Source organism: Aptenodytes forsteri, unplaced genomic scaffold, assembly GCF_000699145.1.
Source record: "Aptenodytes forsteri isolate BGI_AS27 unplaced genomic scaffold, ASM69914v1 Scaffold49, whole genome shotgun sequence".
NCBI lineage: Eukaryota > Metazoa > Chordata > Aves > Sphenisciformes > Spheniscidae > Aptenodytes > Aptenodytes forsteri.
In genome coordinates this window covers 4,318,903-4,342,428 of record NW_008795125.1, presented here as the reverse complement: position 1 = coordinate 4,342,428, position 23,526 = coordinate 4,318,903, and the positions used below count along the sequence as shown (strand labels likewise).

The following is a 23,526-nucleotide window of genomic DNA, read 5'->3' as shown; positions in this document are numbered from 1 at the left end:
CCCTCTACTCCGCTCTCATGAGACCCCACCTGGAGTACTGTGTCTAGCTCTGAGGTCCCCAGTACAAGAAAGACAAGGACCTGTTAGAGCAGGAAAAGATGGAGCTGTTGGAGCGGGTCCATAAGAGGGCCACAAAAATAATCAGAGGGATGGAACACCTCTCCTGTGAGGAAAGGCTGAGAGAGTTGGGGTTGTTCAGCCTGGAGAAGAGAAGGCTCTGGGGAGACCTTATTGTGGTCTTTCAACATATAAAGGGGGCTTATAAGAAAGATGGGGACAGACTTTTTAATAGGGCCTGTAGCGATAGGACAAGGGGTAATGGTTTTAACTAAAGGGGGGTAGATTCAGACTAAATATAAGGAAGACATTTTTTTACTGTGAGGATGGTGAGGCACTGGAACAGGTTGCCTAGAGAGGTGGTAGATGCCCCATCCCTGGAAACATTCAAGGTCAGGTTGGACGGGGCTCTGAGCAACCTGATCTAGTTGAAGATGTCCCTGCCTACTGCAGGGGGGGTGGACTAGATTACCTTTAAAAGTCCCTTCCAACCCAAACTATTCTATGGTTCTGTGGTCTGCCTGGCAGTAAAAAATGGTTTGTGCTTCATGTGAGGGTGATTTTTCTGTTGCAGATCTTGTGGTAATGCACTTCTTGCATGTGTGAGGCGGCATGGAAAGCCAAACGAGTTCTTGAACAACGTGGAGATTGGCAGACGTACCAAAGCATACCTTGGATTATGCTTATTGCACTTAGCATACTTATCTATAGAAACTATTATTAAATATATAATTATCCGTGTTCATTTCATTATTATTCTCCAAGTCCTGCTTTCATGTTAAGTCTGTTGTCACCTGAGGTTGTCAGTTCTGCAGTGACTGTACACAATGTTGAAAGTATTTCTTCATTGTTTAACTTGAGCATATAAATCAGTCATTCTTTTCCAATGTGACTTTTTGATAGGCACATTTTTACAACTGAACTGGTCTCTTTGTAATGTGGCTAAAAAAATCGGATCAGATTCACCAGGGAGAAGTATTTACCACCAGAATAGACCAGCTGTTTGTCTAGCTTGCTGGTTTGTTTCAACAGATGTCTGAGCCACATGCTGCAGAGGAAGATGAAAAATCGGACACAAACATTGGTCATTTGAAGAAGTACAATATTTAACAATGTTCATTAAAGTATTTTAAAGTCTCTCTTTATTGTAGTGAAATCATTAGATAACTAGCTCTGTGTATCTGTAGGTCATAGGTCATATGTTGGACCATGTGTATGTACAGTTTATTAATGTAAGGAATTAACACTGGTTCTATCACAATCTGAAGTTAAAAGTAATTTTTAGATAAAGGAAAAAATCTCCACAGTTCGGCAATATGTTGTGAAGTCTCTGGATCTGTTGTTTTAGATCTGATGTATTGATCTTTCATTGGCTATAAGGAAAAATATTGGGTAGAAAGGAAAATAAGTATATGAAATGAAAACTACTAATGTAAAAGGGCTGTTCACATGAGCTGCTGTTAATATCCATGTATTTTCTTATATTGTTACGGTGTGTCACTTGATTTTCAGTATTCAGTGAAGTAAACCAGCGAAGGTTCATTTTCTATCTTCATCTTGCCTTTGTCTAAGCACATGGTATACTGACTAAATAAACTGTAGTTTGCTGTACAAGCATGAATAGTTTTTATCCCTAAAAGCATTAGTTTTCATCTTTGTTTTTTAATAGTTATTTATTAATTTTTATTAGAGAAGGTATCAACACTATAGATTACTCTGCCCGACCTGATGTATTTCTTCTATCGTCTTGTTCTATTATATTTGTCTACAGATCTGTGGTACTGGCTGCATAACATCTGAAAATCTTCATGCTGTTGAGGCTTCTCTAAATGCCTTCAGAGTTTCTCAAGGCATATAGTATATATTTATGAGGATCCTAAGATGATCTTACTGTCTGTTACATGGCAAAATGAAAATAATACTGGGGCCAAACTATCTTGAGTGTTTATTAACTTCAGAATCCAAGCAGAAATGCCTGCAAGTTTAAGAACCTGCACTTCTCATTAATTTTGCAACAATTAATCATTCTATCTTAACTATGTGGCTCCAGCTGGGAACTCACTATTAATGATTGTCTCTAAAATTTCAATTTAATTCCTTTAATTAATTTTATAAAAAGAAGCAACTTTGTTCCATACACTTTTCAAAATACCTGGATGCCTGGGAGATTTGTTTGTGCTTAGTGCACTGCGTTTCAGCGTGGCTTATTGACTTCAGCTTAACATTGCGCTAAGCATGCCTGGGTAGTTTCTGATTTGGAGCTAGTTTATGTCTGGGTGGCTTGGAGCACAGGCAGAGTGGGTTTTCTTCTACTTACAAAATTGCATGTAGGTCTACCCTTAAATGCTTTGCTGTCCTTTATAAAACCCTTTTTGTCTGTTATAGTTGCATGCCTTGTTTTACATTTACAAATGTTCCCCTTCTGGGTGAAGTCCATAACAACATGTTTTGTATTTAAATTATAGGTATCTATACTAGAGTCCAAGAGAAATCCTGTTGAATTTTGTAACTTTTCAATAAGCATCGTCTAGTATAGATGTACAAATTCTATTCATTCCTGATGCTCAGAAGTGAGATTGTTCATCTGGAACTAATAGTAAGGGAATAAATTATAAATATATATAGTATGTTCATAATGCAGTGTATTGATGTCAGCTTTGCTTAAGATACAATGCATTAATTATCTAGAAATTTCAAACACAGCAACTTACAGCGTTAAACTAGTTTCTGGGAACACTTGGTAAATTTGTTAAAGCCTATTTTATTTTTTTTTCTCAATAACTTGTGTATATAAATGTGCAATACGATACGGAGTTACCACAAGCTTCTCAATTCTTTTCGAAGTTGAATGATGATATGCAGTCATCCACGATGCTATATGTAGCTCTTAACTTTCTAAGCTGAAATTTTCTACATGGCTGTTAGAGTAAGTGTTTATATGATGGGGAGTAAGTATTTCTTCTTCCAAAACAGTAAGTCTAGAGCACCTTCTGAATGTGGTGCCAGAGTTCTTCAGCATGGAAGAAGTTGACTGAAAAGAGGTTCAGTGGCTAGTGGAACGGGCGGAGGGAAACACGGCCTACCTTTTTCATGTTATTTGTAGCCTGTCTGATTATTTGTTACCATGTTATCTTTCCTCAGATTGTTAAACTGACTATTTATAGAATGCTTCCAAAAAACCTTCAGAGAAGAACTATGATGCAGAGGCTGCACCTGTTCCCAGAAGATGTGAGTAGTCATGCAGTTACATTTTCATTCCTGTGTGGTTTGGCAGTGAAGAGGGAGTGTTAGCAACAGCAAAACTCTTGTCATAAGAAGGTAAATTAAGAAAAATCAGGCTGCTTTTTATTTATATATCTAAATGTAGTTGAAATGTTGATGCTTTTTTCTTTATTATTTCACAAAATTGTGAGATGTAAGACATGCGTGAGATTGTCTTCTGTATTTAGGTCAAACACTTAGCATGAAGAATGCAGTAGTGCTGACAAATTTTGGTCTGGATTTGGCAGGGGAGTGGTGGTGGTTTTTAAACAATCAGATAGCTAAGACTATTCTCATCTGCCTCAGGTTATTCCAGAAGATATACAGAAGAATCTTCTACAAGAGATTCCTCAGCCACGTGCAGTCCCCAAGAGGTTAGATGAATATACACCAGAAGAAGTTGCTGCCTTTCCAAAGGTTTGGACTCCGTAAGTATCTTAGATTTTTTAGAAGGACACTTTGACTGAATATGTACTATATAGGTTCTCACCTTATCAGTAAGAAAAAAAAGTAATGTTTTTTCTCTTTGTCATCTTTTTTTTGGAGAGAGGAGGTCATTAAAGCAAAGAATGGTCATTTAGAAGGGAGTGGTTGCTAAGTTTTTTGTATTTCTGGCCTTTCTTTTAATGAGAAAAGCTTTACTTAAAATCATGTTTTCAACTCTTTACTTCATCAAAATGAGTTGAGTAAAAGATGAGTAAAAAACTTCATTACCCTGTTTGAGTTGTATGTGCTCTATAATACATAACTGTTAGTCGTAGCCAAAGGAAACACCACACGGCTGTGAGGGGATGATTCATTGCAGGGGGGAACCCTTCAGATTTTCTCCAGAGGAGGGGAAAGAATTCTGCTAAATTAGACCTTGGAGAGTGGATCTTTGGCAGGGAACATACCATGTGTTTATTTTGATAAATAGTTTCTTTTCCATGCACAAAATCGGTTCCACAGTAGTTGTGTGGCATATGAATATTTGTGGTTTGCTTTATACCACCACACGCAGCATTGAGTCAACCTGCTAGTGAAAACAATGCATTACATTTGAGACATTCTCTGATTACTACCAGTATGATTTTTCTTGTGTTCATTTTGAGAGTCCTATTTAAGCTCAAGATTCCATTACGGTAGTCAACAGAGAAATTAATTTTGAAAGATGGCCCCTTTCCTGATTATTCTAATGAAATTTAAGAAGAAATGTAACAAGTAGGGAGATGGGGAAAGGTGTAAATAAGCTAACACCAGGACCAACTTGATGGTCTATCTCCAGTTAAATTACTGGTATTTCTATTTCTGTAGTAGTTTTTAAAAGGTTATGTTTCTCTTTGTCCTGTAAAAAAGTGTTCCTGTGTACTTATTCCTACACTAATCCTAAAAAATAGACTTGGTATGAGTCTCAAATGGTACATCATCCTATTGAGTAGTTCCACTGAACCAGATGTTAGCTGCATGTGGACAGAGGTCAACTGCTGAAATGGTAGAAGCAGCTTATTTCTCATGAGTCTGCTTAAGATACAATCTCTCGGGTGTCTTGATATCTGAATGATCACAGAATGGTCAAGGTTGGAAGGGACCTCTGGAGGTCATCTGGTCCAACCCCCCTGCTCAAGCAGGGCCATCTAGAGCTGGTTGCCCAGGACCGTGTCCAGACCATTTGTTGATATCTCCAAGGATGGAACCCCCCCAGCCTCTCTGGGTCACCTGTTCCAGTGCTCAGTCCCCCTCACAGTAAAAAAAAAAAAAAAAAAAAGTGTTTCCTGATGTTCACATGGTACCTCCTGTGTTTCACTAAGTCTTGTTCAAATCAGTAGGACTTCAAAGTGCCAGAACTGAATACTTCCTATTTTTACAGGAGCATTTAATAGGTTCAGCATAGATTTTCATGTCCAGCTGATTGCAGAACACTATTAGAGAATGATCTGCAGCAACTACATGATTTAGATTTGTAGCTAGTAGTGACTAGATAGTAGCAAGCCTTGTACAGTAGAAAAAAATGATTGTACAGTAGCGAAACCAGTAACCCTCTTTCAAACAAAGGAAGCCTTTAAATACAAAGAGAGGAGGTGTTTTATGTAGGAAGGTAAAGTTAATCTGGAGGAACAAAATTGAATTTGAATTAATGAAGAGAAGAGGAAACTCACATAGGAAGCATATTCTTAAACAGTCTGTCAGTAAAAAGAGAAAGCAAATAATTTTTAGTACATGGCCAAAACTGTTGGTATACCTTTAAAAGGGGCCTGATGCTTTTAGCTTGCTAAAATTAATATTAAAGGGTTTTTTTGTGGTTTTTTTTTTAAGTAATTAAACATTTTAAATTACAGCATGTATTTTCTCTGCATTATAAGGCATGTGCAAATAAGGGCATTTACCCTTCATAGGCAGCAGAGATAAGGCAGCAGAGAGATGTGGACAAGAGATGTAACTTTTCCAGAAGAAAACTGGTAATAAGATAATGTAAATGGACACTTGACTAGGACCTTCGTGCAATTCAAAAGCAGAGTGTGCCCATAATTCCTTTTATGGGCTAGCAGCTCTCACTACTTAAGCCAGACCAGTACAATTAAGAAATCCCAGGAATATATGTAGGACAAATGTCTGTATCCATTTTGCATATATTTATAGGATTTGTATTCCTTTGAGGGAAAACTGAGTAATATTCCATTGTTCTGTTATATGTTTAACAGAAATCAAAATAATTTTTTAGTGACACTTCTTAACGTCAGTGGGCTTTTGCTTGCAAATCCTAGTAGTAACAAGAGAAAGTCCAAGACATTTATCTAGTCTTAAGTGAAAAAGCCTGCATAGAACTCTGTATTTATGTGTAATGTGTATTTGTGCTTGCACATCCACACACATAGTAGTCATACAGAGTTGCACTGATTTTGCATGTCAGAGACGGGATGAGACCTTTCATTTGTGGAATATTTTTCCCTGCTTTTAGTGATTGAACTTGGTGAAGCATGTGATGTCATGAGGGTTGACTGTATCACATGATTACTAAAGATGCACGCCATTTTGCTTTTGTCTTTTTGGATGTTTTCCCTGTCTTGCAGTTAACATGTAGGTTCTGAGTAAAAGTTTTAAGTGGATTCAAAAAAGGAAAGTGTGTGGCCATTAGTGGCTATTAAATATGGTTCTCCAGATGTGACTTATGGCTCAGGAAGTTGTAAATATTGCTGTATGTTTATCTTGTTTCTTTAACTTTTTTTCTGTGCATCTACCACTGAGATGATGGAACTTCGATGTGACTTAGAAGGGCAGATCTTATATGTGTATAGTAAATAAATGAGCAGTTGCTAAACAGCCTGTCTTATGATAAAATTTGAAATCTATTGAATTCCTAATGCTGGGCTTCTTTTAAGTGCCAAAGGGAAAGAGCTGTGGGAATGAAGCGCGTAGAGTATGATCTGTAGTCTTCCACAGGATCAGTACCGACTTGTGCTCTTCTGCTCATTTTCAGTAGGTAGAACTTAATGTGTTTTTTGGTAGGAAAAATTTAAATATCAGGTGAATGTTGTATGGAGAACACCTAAAAGAAGTGTGTTCTGCACACAAAAAAAAGCATGTTTGTTTATATATCAGTATCTAGACACTCCTTTGTGATAGCGCTTGCTTAATGTGGGTTGACTTAGGTCTTTGTTCTAAAATAGGGGAAGGGCATTGACAGCATAAAAAGAAGAGCATTTTGGAGATTACTTGGGTTTTGTCGTATTTCTCCTATGTTCTCATGAATGTAGGTAATACTTCAAAAAAGCTTATTAAAAAATCAGTTGTACTTAGGCTCCTGATCCTAAATGATACTAAAATAAAATGTGTGTCAGCTCTGTGTAATCGGAGGCACCTCAGTAGTACAGTCTCTGTTGAAAGGGAACAAAGTCCAGTAATGCTTTAAGCCCTCTTCAGGGTGGAAGCAGGTAGATTGATTTTGACTTTTTCTAACCTATATCAGTTATACAAATTGCTATGTTTGTTTTTATCCTCACTACTGGGTGGAGTTGAAAATGCTGAGATCTCCTGCTTCCTATGAGATTTCATTGGATTAGCCCTGAAGAAATTTGGACTCTGCACCAATGACCAGAATTCTACATTAGAGTAGAGCTGATAAGCCTCTCATGCCACATGGTATATTATACTCTCATATAACTGTCTTTAGTACTAATAAAGATTCTCATGTGATAATTTAGCTCTGGCACTTAATTTAAGTGCCAGTTTAATTTAAGTGACAATTTAAGCTGGCGCTTAGGTTTAACTAACTAATCAGGAGTGTCCCTTTTGTCAAAGGAAACGGTGTTACGCTGCCAGAGCTTTTGAAATGCTTTTCCTTGTCCCCACGCACTGCCATAGTCTTGCTTGAGTTTATCTCCTCAGCACTGGGCCACCTTAATTGTGTTGACACGTAGGTGTGTGTGGCAGAGGACAAGTAAACTTGATGCCATCTAATTTAGTCATTGCTGTCAAACTAAGTTTCCTAATAGCTTCATGTTAGCATTGAGAAGACTACTTGAGCGTGTTGATCCTTGGGGAAAATCTGCAGGTAAGAACTCTATTCTGAAGCTAGAATTCCCCTCCCGTCATTTCTTGGAACCATTCCCTCCAGAGGAATTCAAAGCACAGAGAAAATATGCATTCCCTTTTTTATATTTCTCTCCTCTGCAGTCTCATCCTGATCGATTTTTTGGTAAGTGCTATCTGTATACAGTCTTTTTACTCCATACCAGTTACAGAGCTTGGGGAGTGCTGCTGCCTTAGAAGTCCTGCAGCTGCAGCAGTGCTTCTCCTATGGGAGGGATGGGTAACTCAAGTGGGTATTCTGGTGAGAAGAACCAGGGGAATAGGTGGACCTGAGAGGAATGGAATAGAGGGTCTGAAATGAGTGTGAGAGAATGCTAGAGAGGAGTGGAGTTAGTGAGTTCTGGGTGGGATAGGGAAAAACAAAGGGGGGTTTGGGAGAACTTCAACGCTCTGAGTGGAGAGGCTGGGCCAGAAGTCTCCCTTCAGTCAGCTACTCCAGCTAGAGCCACTTTTAAAGGCAGAAGGACATACCTAACACTGCTACCATACCTTTGCTGTGTTAGACTTTAGTCCTACCTTCTTTTCTGCGCTCAGGAACTGGTAAGTCCTAGCAGAGGGATCAAGAATGAAGGTGGTTATCTACCATTTCTCCACTAGCCGCAGGGCTCATCGCTGTAGTCGCTGTTGTAATTTCAGCTTCTTGTCCTGGCCTGCAATCAGACCATTGTGGATGTCAGATATTTGTGTCAGACAGATAAGTTTTAATTTAACCTTCAGCTCACTTCTCCGGCAGTTTTAATGTTGGGAAGAGTTTCCGATTTGAAGTAATGGGAAAAATAATAATGTTTTTCTTCCTGACTGAGGGAATAAATGTATTATTGTGATTCTCTAGCACTCATAGTGCTCTGGGGGGAAGGGCTTAGTTGTGAAATAAAAGATACAGAATTGAGCAAATTTGGTAAAATAACTTTCTGATGTGATAAGTAAAACACAGAAGTCTGTAAAAGGGGACTTAAAGTGAATTGTAGTGGTCACTGTTCTGATTAAAGTGCCAGCTGGAATGTCTGAGAATAGACAGCTTTGCACCAAAGGCACTAAAAGAAAGGCTGTATGAATATCCAGCTGTTCAGAACTCTGTGTTCTGAACTTTTTCAGTGTGTATGAGCCCGTGGAAGAAGTAGTGTTTGCATTATTCCTTTGAAAGACTGTAAAAGCAACAAAGGTTTAAGTATTTACATACTCTTTAATGATGTCAGCTTTTTAGAGGCATAGCAAAAACATTCTTTCAAAAATGAGTCAAAAAAGGGACAAAATACTGACAGCTTTGTTCAACAAACCAAAGAGAAGTTAGTTAGAATATCGTTGTATAAATCTGATATTCTTTATAATTTGAGATGTACCCAAAAAACAACTACCTGACATCAAAATTGTTTCAGAAGAGGAAATGTAAAGGGAACATGAGTTGTTTCTTTGGAAATCCAACTATTGCAGGAACACATGTGTATCTCAGAATGCAAAACTGACTTTCTGTTTGGGTTCCTCGTCATTTTATTCTTTTCCAGCTGACAGGCTACCCAGAGAGGTTGTGGAATCTCCAGCCTTGGAGATGCTCAGAACTTGACTGCACAAGTTCCTGAGCAGCCTGATGTAATGCTGAAGTTAGTCCCACTTTGAGACCCTTCCAATGCAAATTATTCTATGGTTCTTTATATATGATGAAAGTAAACAAACATAGATAGTAAAGTAGAGTAATATTTTAATAAACTCTGTCTAAAAACCCCAATGCGTAGGTTGCTAGTAGTGTTAGTCCTGTTCAGCTTTTTCTTGGGCTATTGTTTGTTACTCTGTACTAGGGTCTTAGAAGTCTGGGTGAGAGCATACGGTGCTAAAATGAGTAGCCTTTTCTTGTTCTCTGTGTCCGGTGTCCTCCATTCTGCATTTGGGATATAAAAGGCCTGTATGTTTACTGTCGTGTACTTTGGTCTGTGAGCTTCTGCAGAACCCATAGATAGCTTCCAAGCAGTAAGAGTAGTCCCTACAATAAACCAGAAAATGAAGGATGCAGAAAAACTATAAACTCAATTATTTTTTTTTCTTCAGATGGTTTTAATAAGTCTTCCTGCCTTGCGTGACTTTTGTTTTTAGTTATTATTTATCTTCCATGAAGTTCCAATTACGACAAGAAAATTAATCTTTAAGGTTTTACATTAAAACTTACACCCAAGAAATGTACCTTACTGTCTATAAAATAGCTGTAAGACAGATAATAAGGAATGAATATAAATTACTGAATTTATATGAGAAGTTACTAGTATTAGGAGGAAAAGAGCCTTTTTCTCTTTAATCTGAAGTAATAATGTAAATAATTTTCATTCGGAATGTGAAGAGAACATGCTCAATGCTGCTAATGATCTCACTGGACTTTCTACCTATATTTTGTATCAAAATGTCTTGCTCTAGATGTTTTTTCAAAGGCTATTTTGCTGGTAGTTGGAGACTGGCACACCATAGACAAATATATGACATCCAAGTGGAACACTAAAACAGAGAAACGGTTTATAAGAAAAGCACAGGTCCAGTGTGGAAACCTAGCAAATAGTTTTTCAGAGTAGAGAGCCTTCCTGTCACCCCTCCTTCCACCACAGCAGAGTTCATGATAGAACATCAAGTGGGATCCTGCTCCATGAAAAGAGAGAATTAAATGTCAGAATATTTCCAGTGAGAGAGATTTTCTTTGAGCGTTTTATCCCTAACCAGAACTAACTGACTTCCCAAATTGTGCAGAGCTTCTCTCTTAGATCCTCGATGGAGAGGTCTGAAGTAAGTCTGGTAGAAAACTGTGTAGATACAGGAAAGTTAAATTATGTCTTTTCCAGACACGTTTAGAGGGGAGAAGGATCAAAAACTAGTTCCTTTGACAGAGTTTGATTTTGTAGCTTCTTACCATGAATGAAACCATTATTTCAAGTGTGTTTGAAGTTTCAGATTGTATGTCTTTTAAATGAGTTTTAAACAGAAATCATCACAGAATTTGTCAGTCATGTATGACTAAGCAAACAATTCTGTTCCATAAAAGCAAGGATACATCAGTCATGTGTAAATTTTCCTGTTATATACCATTTTAAAGTTGTTTAACTGTCTGAGTATATATATGTTTTTAGACAGTTTTAAAGGCAAGAAATTGTTTTTGAAGAAGTATTTAAATAAGAATGTTACCAAATATATAGAACAGCAGCTCTGTGTTGTTCCAGTTAGATGGGTGCATTCCTGAGAGTTTCCCTTAAGAAAGCAGAGCCGTCTGATTTCCAGGCGTGCGCTCGGGTTGGTGCTGGTGTGCATGCTCAGCGCCTGTTCCACTGCCAGCCTTAATACGAACTCTCCTCGGGCCAGACAGCCTCTCACTTGTCTTTCTGGGATAAAAGTCCTTAAACACTTTTGACATTTTTAAAACTTGATGTATTGTAAACTCTGAAATTTGGCTTAAGAAAACCAAACACCTTTTTAATGTTTATTTTTCTGAGTAACTTGCCTGATTTCTGGCCCCCATCTGTACATCCTGCTTTGAGGCAGGGGGGTGCAGAACCTGGTCTGAAGCGGTAATTTTGTTTCAGCTGAGCAGCATGGTCTGGTCAGGGTTCCGGAATTGACGCTGCGTGTCACCCCCATGGCATGGCACACAGATTCTTGGTAGTTCATCAGCAACACTCCATGGCTTTGAAAGCAGAGAATCACAATGTTCTTGGAAAGAAAAGTTTGTAGGTGATGAAACACAAGCATGTTGGACACCTATGAACCGCAGATGGCTCTGATAATCCTTTTATACATCCTGTGCTAATCATAACTTCCCCTTCCAGTTCCTCCCTAGCTTTGTGTTCCTTAAAGCCAGCCTTGCCAACCTCGGGCAACCTGAAGCCTACTGCTGATGTTCCTAGCAGACAAACTTGTAGGCATTGGTAAACAGAAAGGCTTTCGGATTAAAGGATCCTCTCAGCCACAGTTGCCCTTTCTGTTTGTTGTCTTACAAGATAACTGCAACAGTAGTTGTCTTGCACAATTCTACAATTTTTAGTGTAAGTTCCTATTTTTAGTTACCCAAATTATTTCTGGGATGTAGTAGTAACAGAGCTGAAGAAGCAGCAAGAGATATCCTGGATATGTGGGTGAAATGATGTTATAAACAGTACTTTTATAAATGCAAGATGCTGGCAGGTTTTTTTATGAAGTTTTTTGTCTGTTAATTTCTTCAGATAACTTTATAAGGAGCCAACACCAAAAAACGCTTCGTATTATATTAGATACAAAAATGATATTTGGAGTATTTCCAGTGATGTGCTGTGTTACAAAGGTTATAACTTGCAGTTAATACCAAGTTTATAAAATGCTTTTTCTTCTACAATGAAATATTAGGTATAATAAATGAAAAATTGTGGGAGTGGTTACTCCAGCTATGTAGAGAACCTCAGAAAGAAAACCATAAAGGTCCTCTCCAAAGATGGTGAGGTCTTGAGCTATTTTTATAAGGACCATCTTGAGTTTATTCATGAGCCTTTAAAAATTCTGCACTGAAATAAACATATTCCTCCAGCCTTTTTCTTAGTTCCTGCTTAGTTGCAGAGTGTGTCTGCAGCTTTTTGGGTTTTGGATTGTTTGTAGCGTGCCTCACGTGGTAGTGTTTGGTTCTTCTCTTGGGCTATGGGGTGTTTCTGTAGTAGGAATAAGTACTGCCCCTCCAACTTGAGTGCTCATCTTCTCTCGCAAAGCAGGGCTGGCATGTATCACTGTTGAGAGAAGAGGTGGCCAACACAAACTTCGGTGAAAGACTGGAGCTGGTCTTACTTTTTCCTAAAAACAAACTGTACAAACCAGGAAAAAGCTATCCTGCCAATACAGCCCAGTTCTGTTCCAATGTACTCTTTGAGGAATCCCTCTGGAAGTTCATTTTCTGTGGCTTTTTTGGTTCTCAGTAGGAATTCCAGTAACTAACTGGAGATCATTAACCCCCTTTAAAATCTGGGAACTATCACTGGTAGCTTCTTTTTTTTATAGTAAGGGCATAAAAATATCTCAGGGTTTTGTGTAGCATTTCGCTTAACAGGAGACTTGAAGGTAACCAAGTCTCACATTTCAGGCTACCAGAGCTGGATCTAAATTCCCATGGACAAAAAAACCACACAGCTACTCAAGAAGAAAACTGCTCTCCTCTACATTAGGTTTTAACCACAGGCAGCAACTGGACACTAATCGAGAAGGGTCAGTAGCTTAATCATCTTAAAAATCCAACAAATTAATGTTTAGGTTGTTTAGCCTGTTAAAATGAATTACTGGCTTTTCTCTAGCATGCATGAAACACACCAGTGCTACCGATTCTCATACCCTTTCCCTGGGGGCAGCTTACATTGTATCTAAAACTAGAGTTGAAGGTAAGAGATTTAATAAATGGGTAACTGGGCACTACTACTTCAGCTGTCTGAAGAGGCTGTCAAAAAGAAAGTTTCAAAGCTACTTTCCCCGTCCCCTAAAATCTGTTGATCTCATATGTGAGAATAGAAACTAAATTAGTGGGAATTTGACAAGCAATATGAGAGTGGTTGTATATGATACTGTTGAACTGCTTGCCCAGATGAAATTAGAATTAGATTATTTTTTGATTTCTCTTTTATGAATGTCTAGATTTGCTTTCTTCACTTTTGGTGCTGACAGTAAGTCTGGAAAACTTTTCACCATTCCTTTACCCACTTCTCTGTTTATTTGAAGAATAACATAATTTTTTGGACAAAGCCAAGTGTACAGTGCTGTTCTTTCTACAGTCCTACAGTTTTTAGCAGAATATATCACTTAAAGAAAACCCTTTCATTTTCAAAAAGCATCATCCTACTGAGATTAAGTTTACATGTACATTGCATTGATTTAACTTAAATAATTTTCCAGACAGAATTCATACAATCCAGGTCCAAATCTGAGATTAAGAGTAATTTTTAAACAGTTTAGTTCAGTTTTGCTTAATTTTTTTTTAGGGAATCTGGGGTTGTAACCAGTTTATTTTAAATTGTAATAAGCCATTCTTAACTTCACTAAGAGTACCTAATCCAGGTCCAAATCTGAGATTAATAATAATTTTTAAACAGTTTAGTTCAGTTTTGCATTTTTTTTTAAAAATTAAAACAAGTGCTAGTTTTATGTAGAAAAAAACCCAAGCTGCAGTCGAACTGCAAAAGAATGCATATTAGCATTGGTTTAGATAACTTGATTTATGGACATTTTTTAAAAATTAAAACAAGTGCTAGTTTTATGTAGAAAAAAACCCAAGCTGCAGTCGAGGACTGCAAAAGATTTATCTTAAGCTTTGTGTGCACAGGAAAGAGTTAGTCACTATAGCTGTACTGGCATAACAGTATCAGTAAAGCCACCTTTTCTTACTCTGTTTTGTTACTAAATGCAGCTTCTGTTACTGTGGTTTATTCTCCAAGTGAAATAAGTTATACTTGTAGAAATGCTTTTTAGCCGAGATGATAGCCTGCATGAGAACTACACCAATATGGAAAAGGTTCTCTTGCCCGCAAGCAGAGCAAGAAGTTCATGGTTTAGAATAGGCCAAGGTGGTTATTGCAAATTTAATGATAGTTTAAATATCATTAGCTGTTTCACTGATTATTTTACCAGAGGCACAGAGCTACCCTGGGGTAGTAGGTACATCTTGAGTAGAAAAACGATTCAGCTCCCCCCCCCAGCTCCAAACTGTGTTGATATTTGAGCGTAACCACATAATTTGGTTTTACAGAGAATAATAGCCATGTGTAATCCTTGGTTTTTGATTTACTAGTGTGATCAGTCAAACAGATGAAACGTGTTCAGAAGTCCCCTTTAGCTACAGTGCACTTACCTAATAGCTGTTGACTTTGGCACAACTTGTGATGTATATCTGAAAAATATATACATTCGTCATTTCAGAGTTTACAGTAAATTTTGGCTCTGTGTTGAAGTCTGTCTTTTAAGTTTGTCTATAAAAATTAATCTTAAGATACTAAAAATTTTATAGTTGTATTTATAAATTAACCTTAAAAAGTATGCCAGATAGACCACAAATTTCATGCTATGTGTATTGTGCAACAGTTTCATACAAAAACAACTTATTTGGAACCTTTTGTTATAAGAAAAGGCTAAAAAACCACCTATTGTTGTTAATAAGCAGACACGAAAGATGAGCCATAGAATTATCCTGTGTAAGCAGCCGACTGTCATCAGTTAGCAATAATCCCACATTCCTGTGATTGTTATTTCCATAAATATGAAGAAGAGCATTAGAGTAATACAGATCTAGTGTGCCTGCTACCTCAGAGTAAGTGATCAAAGAGTGGCTGAGGGCTAGATACTAAGTGGTGTGATCAATACACAAAATCTTTTCACTAATTGGTCTTCCCATATCTGTCATCTTCTGTTAGAAACCATGTTGTTTATAAACTCTCCTAAAAGACACATTTATGAGCCAGTAAGTATCACTGATTAACTACTTAACGCATTTGGGGGTAGTTTAGAAGTACTTTAACATCAATTAAACTACATTTCTTTGTTTTAGTTTTTCAGCCAAGTTTGGAGAGGTTTTATCCCTGTTGTTACTTAGAATTCTTGAAATCTGTTTAGGAAAATCACACAGAGCTGCTGTAAAACTACATAGTCATCCTGAAGACTCGTTCAGCTGTTTGGAGAACTCTCCACCATTCTGCAGGAAACGGGGGCGGTGGAAAAAGCCGGTGGAAAAAAATCTATCATAGCAGCCACAGACCTAAAATCCTCTGGCATGAGTTACTCTTAAAACATTTTGATAACTGTGAGTTAAGACTGATACTTTTTTTTCTTTTGATGGATAACCCATGCAAATGGGAATCCTATCAGACATGAAATTTTTCAAGTAATAGGGAGCGTTGCACAGACTGTGAATGGAAGATATGTATGTGCCTTTCATACAGGATGGTTATTAATTTTTACGGGGTTTTTAATGCATCTGGAGTGTTTTTTCTCATTCGTGGAAGCAGTGAAATCTTGACAGAATTCTAAGCCTGTCCTTTTCAACTTTTGCTCTTGTATCACTGCTTTCATCTCTTTTTTCAAGTAATAGGGAGCGTTGCACAGACTGTGAATGGAAGATATGTATGTGCCTTTCATACAGGATGGTTATTAATTTTTACGGGGTTTTTAATGCATCTGGAGTGTTTTTTCTCATTCGTGGAAGCAGTGAAATCTTGACAGAATTCTAAGCCTGTCCTTTTCAACTTTTGCTTTTGTATCACTGCTTTCATCTCTCTGTCAGTTTATTAGTGTGCAGCATTAGTTAGCCTCAAGGCACTGACCTTTTACAGTGCTGATGCAAGGTTAAATCCTTTCTGAACACGCATTGTTATTGCTGGTGAGATTGCAGAAAGTACAGGGGACTCTGGGTCACGTTCTCCAATGGTGAGATAATTGCCCGCAGGTGAAGAGAAAAATGCAATTTGAGATTTTTCAAAGCTTCCAAACCAGGTGCGCATTGCTGAGTCAAGAGCAGGTATTGACAGGTCACTTCTTCTGCGGCATTGACAATTTTATTCCTTAGCAGAGGCAGCTTTGAAACCATTAGTTAGCAGTCATGAAGACACGCTTGCAAGCACACAAACAACTGCAGAAACTCCATGAAATTTGACTTTGTATAACTTCTTTTGAAATGTCTCGGACAATGCAACCGAACAACAAAATTATTCTGAGTAGAGATTGTTTACAGAGAGATGACTATCCAGGTTTTTTGAGCTTGAAAGAAGATAAGGTCATGTTATCAAATGCTATTTTATCAGCAGCATGTGGTTGAAAAAACTAGGCAGGTGTGTAACTTCTTTTGGAAGAAGAAAGAAGAGCAACGTCTATTATGAATTATATTGTTACAGCTAATCTCAGTGCATTTAGAAGTCCTAAGAAACAGAATAGTTTGGGCTGAAATATGTAGTCTTGAAGAAGTATTCTGAGTTATTAAAAATTAAGAGAAAATATTTTTTAAAGGATTGTCTGAAAATCAAAATGCTGTAAAGGATTGTAAAGTAACTTCTTTACATATAAAATAGATAGTGTCATGTATTACTCTAGAGCCTTAACTATTATTTCTTTGAGGTAAGTAATGCTATTTTTCATCTGTCTGCTGTAAGGACTGTATTACAAGGTGTTCTCTCACTTGCCTAGAAATAAGGTGGTAAAGTTGGCCTATATATTTTTGAAATCAAGATAGTTGCAGTATAACACAGACTGGTGATTACTTGGATTTGGTCTTCACAGAGTAACACCCCCCCTTATTTTCTTTTATTCTTTCTGAGACTGTTTTATCTCCACAAAACATTGCTAGGCAAAGGGAAACATCTTTGCTGGAATGTGCTGACAAGAATTTAATAAAGATGGAACTGTGCAACAGCTCTGTTCAGACTTGATGGAAATAAATACTCACTCCAGGAGTTGAAAATTGAACACATTTAACTTTTGGAAAGGGTCTCTGTTCTGTCCACTTTGACAGGAAAAATACCCTAGGAAGAGCACATTTCACATCATACTGAAAAAGAATGATGAATATTTGGGGGGGGGAGGGGGGGTCCTATCATAGTTGCAACTATACAAGTAGGTCTTTTTGTACTGTTAGTTTCTGTTTGCCATCTGAGATATTCAGAGGCTGAGGTCATAGCTTCATGAGCATTTTTTCTGGCAAAAAGGCTGTTTTTTAAGTATCATCCATCACTTTTCCTGCCTTTCCATTCTGCTTGTGCAGCAACAGAATAAAGAGAATTGGGGGACTGACCTAGATTAAAGATAACCTTGTTTTATGCAGCTGCACAAAGTGGTGTACGTTAGAGTTGGTGGGGGTTGTTAGGGAAGCTGCTTAAGTTATTCTTCTTCTAACATGTATGAACACTAAACTTCAGTATTAATTTAGCACAGGTAGTTTAAGCTCCATTTGGAAAAAATAAAATGGATCTTTACTTAAAGTACTCTGGGGAAGCCCTGGCTTTCTTCACTGACTTTAGAGGTGACTTGAAGAGACTTACCTCCTTAGGCCAAAGCTTGCCCTTGTGAATTCTGTCTTCAGATTGACATAGACAGATGTCTTCTGTCTATGCAGATTTCAGAGTTACAGTTTTGTCTGAAAAGCAGTTCTAACTGCATCATTGTATTACAGCAGACCAATTGGTTGGAAAGGACCTCTGGAGGTCATCTGGTCCAACCCCTCGGCTCAAGCAGGGCCACTTAGAGCCAGTTGCCCAGGACCGTGTCCAGACAGCTTTTGAGTATCTCCAAGGATGGAGACTCCACAACCTTTCTGGGCAACCTGTTCCAGTGCTCAGTCACCCTCACAGTAAAAAAGTGTTTCCTGATGTTCAGATGGTACGTCCTGTGTTTCAGTTTGTGCCCATTGCCTCTGGTCCTGTCGCTGGGCTCCACTGAAAAGAGCCTGGCCCTGTCCTCTTTGCACCCTCCCTTCAGGTATTCATATGCTTTGAGATTCCCCCTGAGCCTTCTCCAGTCTGAACAGTCCCAGCGCTCTCAACCTGTCCTCATATGTGAGGTGCTCCAGTCCCATAATCATCTTTGTGGCCCTTCGTTGGACTCTCCAGTATGTCCATGTCTCTCTTGTACTCGGGAGCCCAGAACTGGACACAGTATTCCAGGTATGGCCTCACCAGCGCTGAGTAGAGGGGAAGGGTCACCTCCCTCAACCTGCTGGCAATACTTTGCCTAATGCAACCCTGGGTACCATTTGCCACCTTTGCAGCAGGGGCACATTGCTGGCCCATGTTCATTCACCATTGCTGGCTTTGTGTCCATCAGGACCCCCAAAACATTGGTAGGTGAATGGTATCTGAAGCATTTGCACATCTGAATTAGCCTCTCCAACTAATCTTTTGAGTTTGTTAATACATCTGAATGGTTCTAATTTCTAGAAAGAATAAGTCAGCTCTGTGTTTCAGTGAGATTTCACAAATTCCTCTGATTTTTTTTAATCACTAAAAATAACCTTAATGTATAGGGTGTCTTCAGAATCCCTTAAGTATAGAACATTATTTCTGAGAGTTTAAATAACTTCCATTTGATCCTTAATTCCACCAACATTTTGACTTTCTATTGAGTGTTTTAGATCCAACCTTTTTAACAGTTAGTTCATGAGTCGACTTTATGCACAATGCACAACAGCCCTTGACTTTCATTACATTCAGATACTAGATAGGAAAAGAATATCTGGATTTACAACGCCTTATAGGATGTTCAGGTCCTTTATACTATGAAACAAAGTCCTCTTAATTTTATAAACCTGTTGTCCTACTCCTCTCTCTGCTCTGCTGAGCATGTAGTTCTGCAGCCTGCATGTGTGGTCTTCACGGGCCACAGGTAGGTCACAGATCCCTTTCTTGAAGATTGTTCTGCATTTTGCTAACTAGCATGCTGAAAATAGTTGGTAGTAGCAAGCGAGGCAGAATTGGCTTCCCACCATTTTCCTCTTAGTATTTTTATTCAGAATCTGTAGATATCTTGAATAAATTATAAGCAGGCAGATCAGGAAGTTGAGAACTTTTGTTTTCTAATCTTGACATCTTTTTGAGACAATGATATATTAAAGAATTTTTCAGTGAAGATTGCCTTTATTATCTCACTTTCCACTTTGAAATTAACACTAACAGTTCAGTCTTGTTAATCTGCCTTCAGTTGTTTTCTCTTACAATCTGAATAACTTGTTTCCTGAGTAGATACTATGCAAAGTTTTATTCTGCTTTCTACAGAATCGTAAACTTGCAATGTCACAGGACCGCAGTATTTTTAACTGTATGATTTATAATGTAGCATATGCAACAGCAGTATTACTGCTGTCAGTGATGGAGCTTCTCTGATGTGGGAGTTATGGTGGAGTGTAAAAAGACACGAACTGTAGGTGCATATAGCTGTGATTTTGATGTTTTAAGGAGGCATTTGGCTTATTTTGTTACATAACGGGACTTAGTTTCAGAAATTTTTTTTTAAATGCATGCACATTCACTCCTGATATTGTACTGTTTCTCTGTACTGTAGACTGGATTAACACTTGCTGAAATTATTACCATTAACAGCTGTCACCGATCAAGAGATAAGAATAGCAATTCTTTTCAAAATGAAGGCAAATTCAAGGCTATTTAGAAATTTGACATATCTGAGTAGAAAAGCTTTGTAGAGTATTGGTTTACAAAGAGGTATGCTCAGGTATATGTGTGAGAGAAATTACATTATAAAATAGACTGAACCAGACCTACTGTGCCTCTAGAGAAAATCTTAGCCCATGTTCTAGGGTTTAGTTTGACCTCAGTCTTATTTCTTGAAGTGTGGTACAGAGCAAAAAAGTTACAGTTTCCCTGTAAATGGGAAAACTCTCTTGGTCCATTTGATTTCTTCAGCATTCAAGAGTGTAGGGCAGGCATCCATATCAAAAGACAACGTTTAAGTGGAATACCTTAATTCTGCAGAGTTTTGGGAAGAAGAAAGCGTTACCAGTTAACAATGGGGACTACCAAGAACCTTTTGTTTTCCATTGCAAAAACTGATCCTATGAACTTGTACCTGTGCGCAGGTTTACCTGTTTTGTAAGGTTCAATGACTGTGGATTGTCAGAATTTTACATCAGCTGTATTCCTCTTCTGACAGCTGTGAGTATGGAAAAAAGTTGGGATAACTTTAGAGATTTATTTAAAATCTGTAATCAGAGCTTAGGAGCAGCTCTTCAGTTTCTTTTACTCAATGGTAAAGTATTTGTTAAGAGAGAGAAGCACTGAGAGCCACGGCGTAACTGGATGTTAATTTAATTTGCTGAGTATTTTGCCTAGAATTCACTGGACTGTGTCTTAATGCTTTTTATGTGCAGTATAAATGTTAGTGGGACAAATACTTTTTTACGTGTTTTGGTGGCAGAATGTGCTGCACAGGCTAGTGTTGCATATTTTCAGTGAACCTGTAATACTTTGCCTTTCAGCATTGATTTCAGAGATGCTAGTTCCCACATTCTGCCTCCTGTGTCCCCCTTGTCTTGGAAGCCTGCTGTCAATATACAACAAATTTTTTTTCTCAAGAATGTTACCTTAAAAAATAAAAAAAAGTGAGAGAAGAAGCTATGTGAAGGCTTGCCTTTGGGTGAATTTCTGAACCGTGTCTTCTAGGAGATATCATTTCCTTTGTTCCAAATGCATAGTCTCAGTGCTTTGCTGAGGAAGGGCAAAAGCGCTGCCGTCAAAGAAGAACACTTTTGCATGGATTTGTCATTTATCAAAGAGCAGTTATCCACTGGTGTTCACAAGTAGTTCATAATTCTCTCTGAGTAGACAAGGTTTTTGTGGGTTCATATTCTTCGTCTGACAAAATATTTGTAACACTTCTGCCAAAGGCAGTGTTTTTCAAGGCTTAGCTTTCCTAGTGCCAAGGACTCTTTAGAAGCAGAGATTGTGGCCTCCAAAAGCCAAGTACTAGTAGGCATAAAAGCCTACTGTGGCAGTAGAAAAGGCTTTAAAAACTTTTATATTTGTTCACACAAGTGTTTCAGTGTAGAAAATTCTGCCTTTAAGCTTCATTAACTTCGTAAGACTGCAAACTAAGAGTCCAATGTTTTGTGCAGTTAACTTCTAAGACAACAAGCATTAAGGTTGAAATACAGATTGCTAGCAAAAAAAAAAAATTAAAAATTGGACTTTAACCCAAGAACAAAGTACTGTGAGATCCCTAGCTCTGAAGCACTCCAGTGTAACCCTAGATTGAAGTTTAAATGTGCCATTCAAAGAAAAATGCAAAATCCTTTGAGCAATGTGCAAGTGGCTGAATTGGCCTATAAAAAAGGAGTAATAACTATAAGCTGCAAGACAGTGATGCCTGTACCATGCTGCATCTCTAAAATCCTTCAGCACTGGTCCACCTGTTGAGGATGGATGCAGTGATAAAACTTCTGCTAAATCACTGCTGAGAATTTTTCAAAATCCCACTCTCTTAATACACCACAAACAGTGTGATGTAATGAAATATATATTGTGGTATGCAGGGGTGAGATCTGAGTAACAAAATGTGGAATATTCCTGAGGACTGAAATCCAGGATTCTGGGAAATGTGACTTGACTTTCCAGTGCATGCTTTCCATCAAATGTTGAATATGTTCAAGTCCAACATTAAGCAAGTGTTTAAACAATGGATATGGTGCTTACAGCGGTTCTTTCATGCACAAAAGATACGAGTCCAAATGTTAATACAGAATATGTCATTTAAATGGAAAACAAAGAAGCTCTGTGATTCATTACAGCATGAACACTAGCTCGTCTTTATAGTTGTTCTTTAAAGCTCATAATCATCAAATTTTATACGATACATTTGAAATAGCACAGACTGAATTCCAGAGTTGCTTTCACAGAAGATCCTACGGGCTTGTACAAGAATTGCATGAATTACTTCACTTTGCAGTGCTATTGGTTGCAAAATGCTAGATCTGCAACATACGATTTTAATGACTAATTAAGTATTAGATTTCTGTATGGCATCTCTGCAGTCATCTGAACTCTCTGTCCCCAAAGCATCCATTGCTCTCTGCTTTTAATTTGCATTGGTGAACAAAATTAATGATAAAATTTACCACCATTGTAAATTTAACTTGGTTTACTGTTGTGGATTGCAGCTTTTCCTGTATTCCAGACTTTGTTTTCATTCAACTTCACAGCAAATCCACTGACTTACTATCCCATTACATGTTTACAAAACCTTTGTTACTGCATCTCTTGTTCAGTTCTAGTGAGACACAGTTCGCATTACCTGTTTTGATTCATATATGAGAGAAACAATCAGAAGAGTCAAGAATAAAGGGCTGCTTTATTTATAACAGGTTGTATTGTTGCAGGTGGTGTGGTGTGTTTGCGTGTGGGTGCAGTGTGCTGTGAAGAGCAGCCCGTTCATGCTGTGCACACAGAATCTGTTAGGGATGTAGGGATGTAGGCTTGCAGCCTGCCCTCAAACTTGGCATTCTTCTAAAAACCATGATCTAGTCTGATCCTGTGCCTTGTAGGTTCAGGGAGAATGCGGTTTCTGCGGCGAGTGGCTGTGTGGCAGGCAGAGTGAGTGACATGTGCTTGAATAGGAAATTGCAGAGGATTACAAATAGCAGTCTGTTGTCTGAATGTTTTCCACATTTGTCATCCAAGCAGAACCTTTAAGATTCAAAGTAAATTCAAAATTTTTCTTTAAATAATCAGTTTTAATTTTTCTGGTAGTGTTGTGGTGGACTGTGCTGTTAACTTAAAACTTGCCATCTTATGCACGGATTATTCATTTTTTAAAAGTGGAGACAAATTAATACTAGTGTTTAAAGTCATTGCGAGACTGCATTCAGTTAAAGATGCTTTTTGTTTTGCTTAGGAAAGTAGGAGTGGCTCGTGAGAAACACCTTGACCAACTAGTCCTGATGTCTGTAAATTCTTAGAGGTCTTAGTGAACTTCTTTGATTTGTTCTGTCTTTTTAATGTAATCCAGAAAGTATTCATCAGCACAAAAACTTCAAGCACCAGAATAAGAAAATAAAAATAGATATGGCTGTTATTGCATCCTTAAAGCAAAGCCACTGTAGTTCCTGTACAATTCTTAAAAGTGCTCTTTTTTTTTTTTTTTTTTTTTTTTCCCCACACCTAAAAATTTTCGAAGGAAGAAAAAAAA

At 37.9% G+C, this 23,526-nt stretch overlaps 1 protein-coding gene across 2 annotated transcripts in view; it reads left to right on the top strand.

Moving 5' to 3' along the window:
* Positions 1-23,526, top strand: part of MRPL13 (mitochondrial ribosomal protein L13) — a 42,072-nt gene that overhangs the window by 14,140 nt on the left and 4,406 nt on the right. Inside the window, exons 4-5 of one of the 2 annotated variants that reach the window (XM_019471520.1) lie at positions 3,199-3,285; positions 3,625-3,746. In XM_019471520.1, the coding sequence (XP_019327065.1) occupies positions 3,199-3,285; positions 3,625-3,746 (209 nt within the window). Of the gene's footprint in view, positions 1-3,198; positions 3,286-3,624; positions 3,751-23,526 lie in introns of those variants that run through there. The other variant, XM_019471521.1, reaches the window with a different exon arrangement.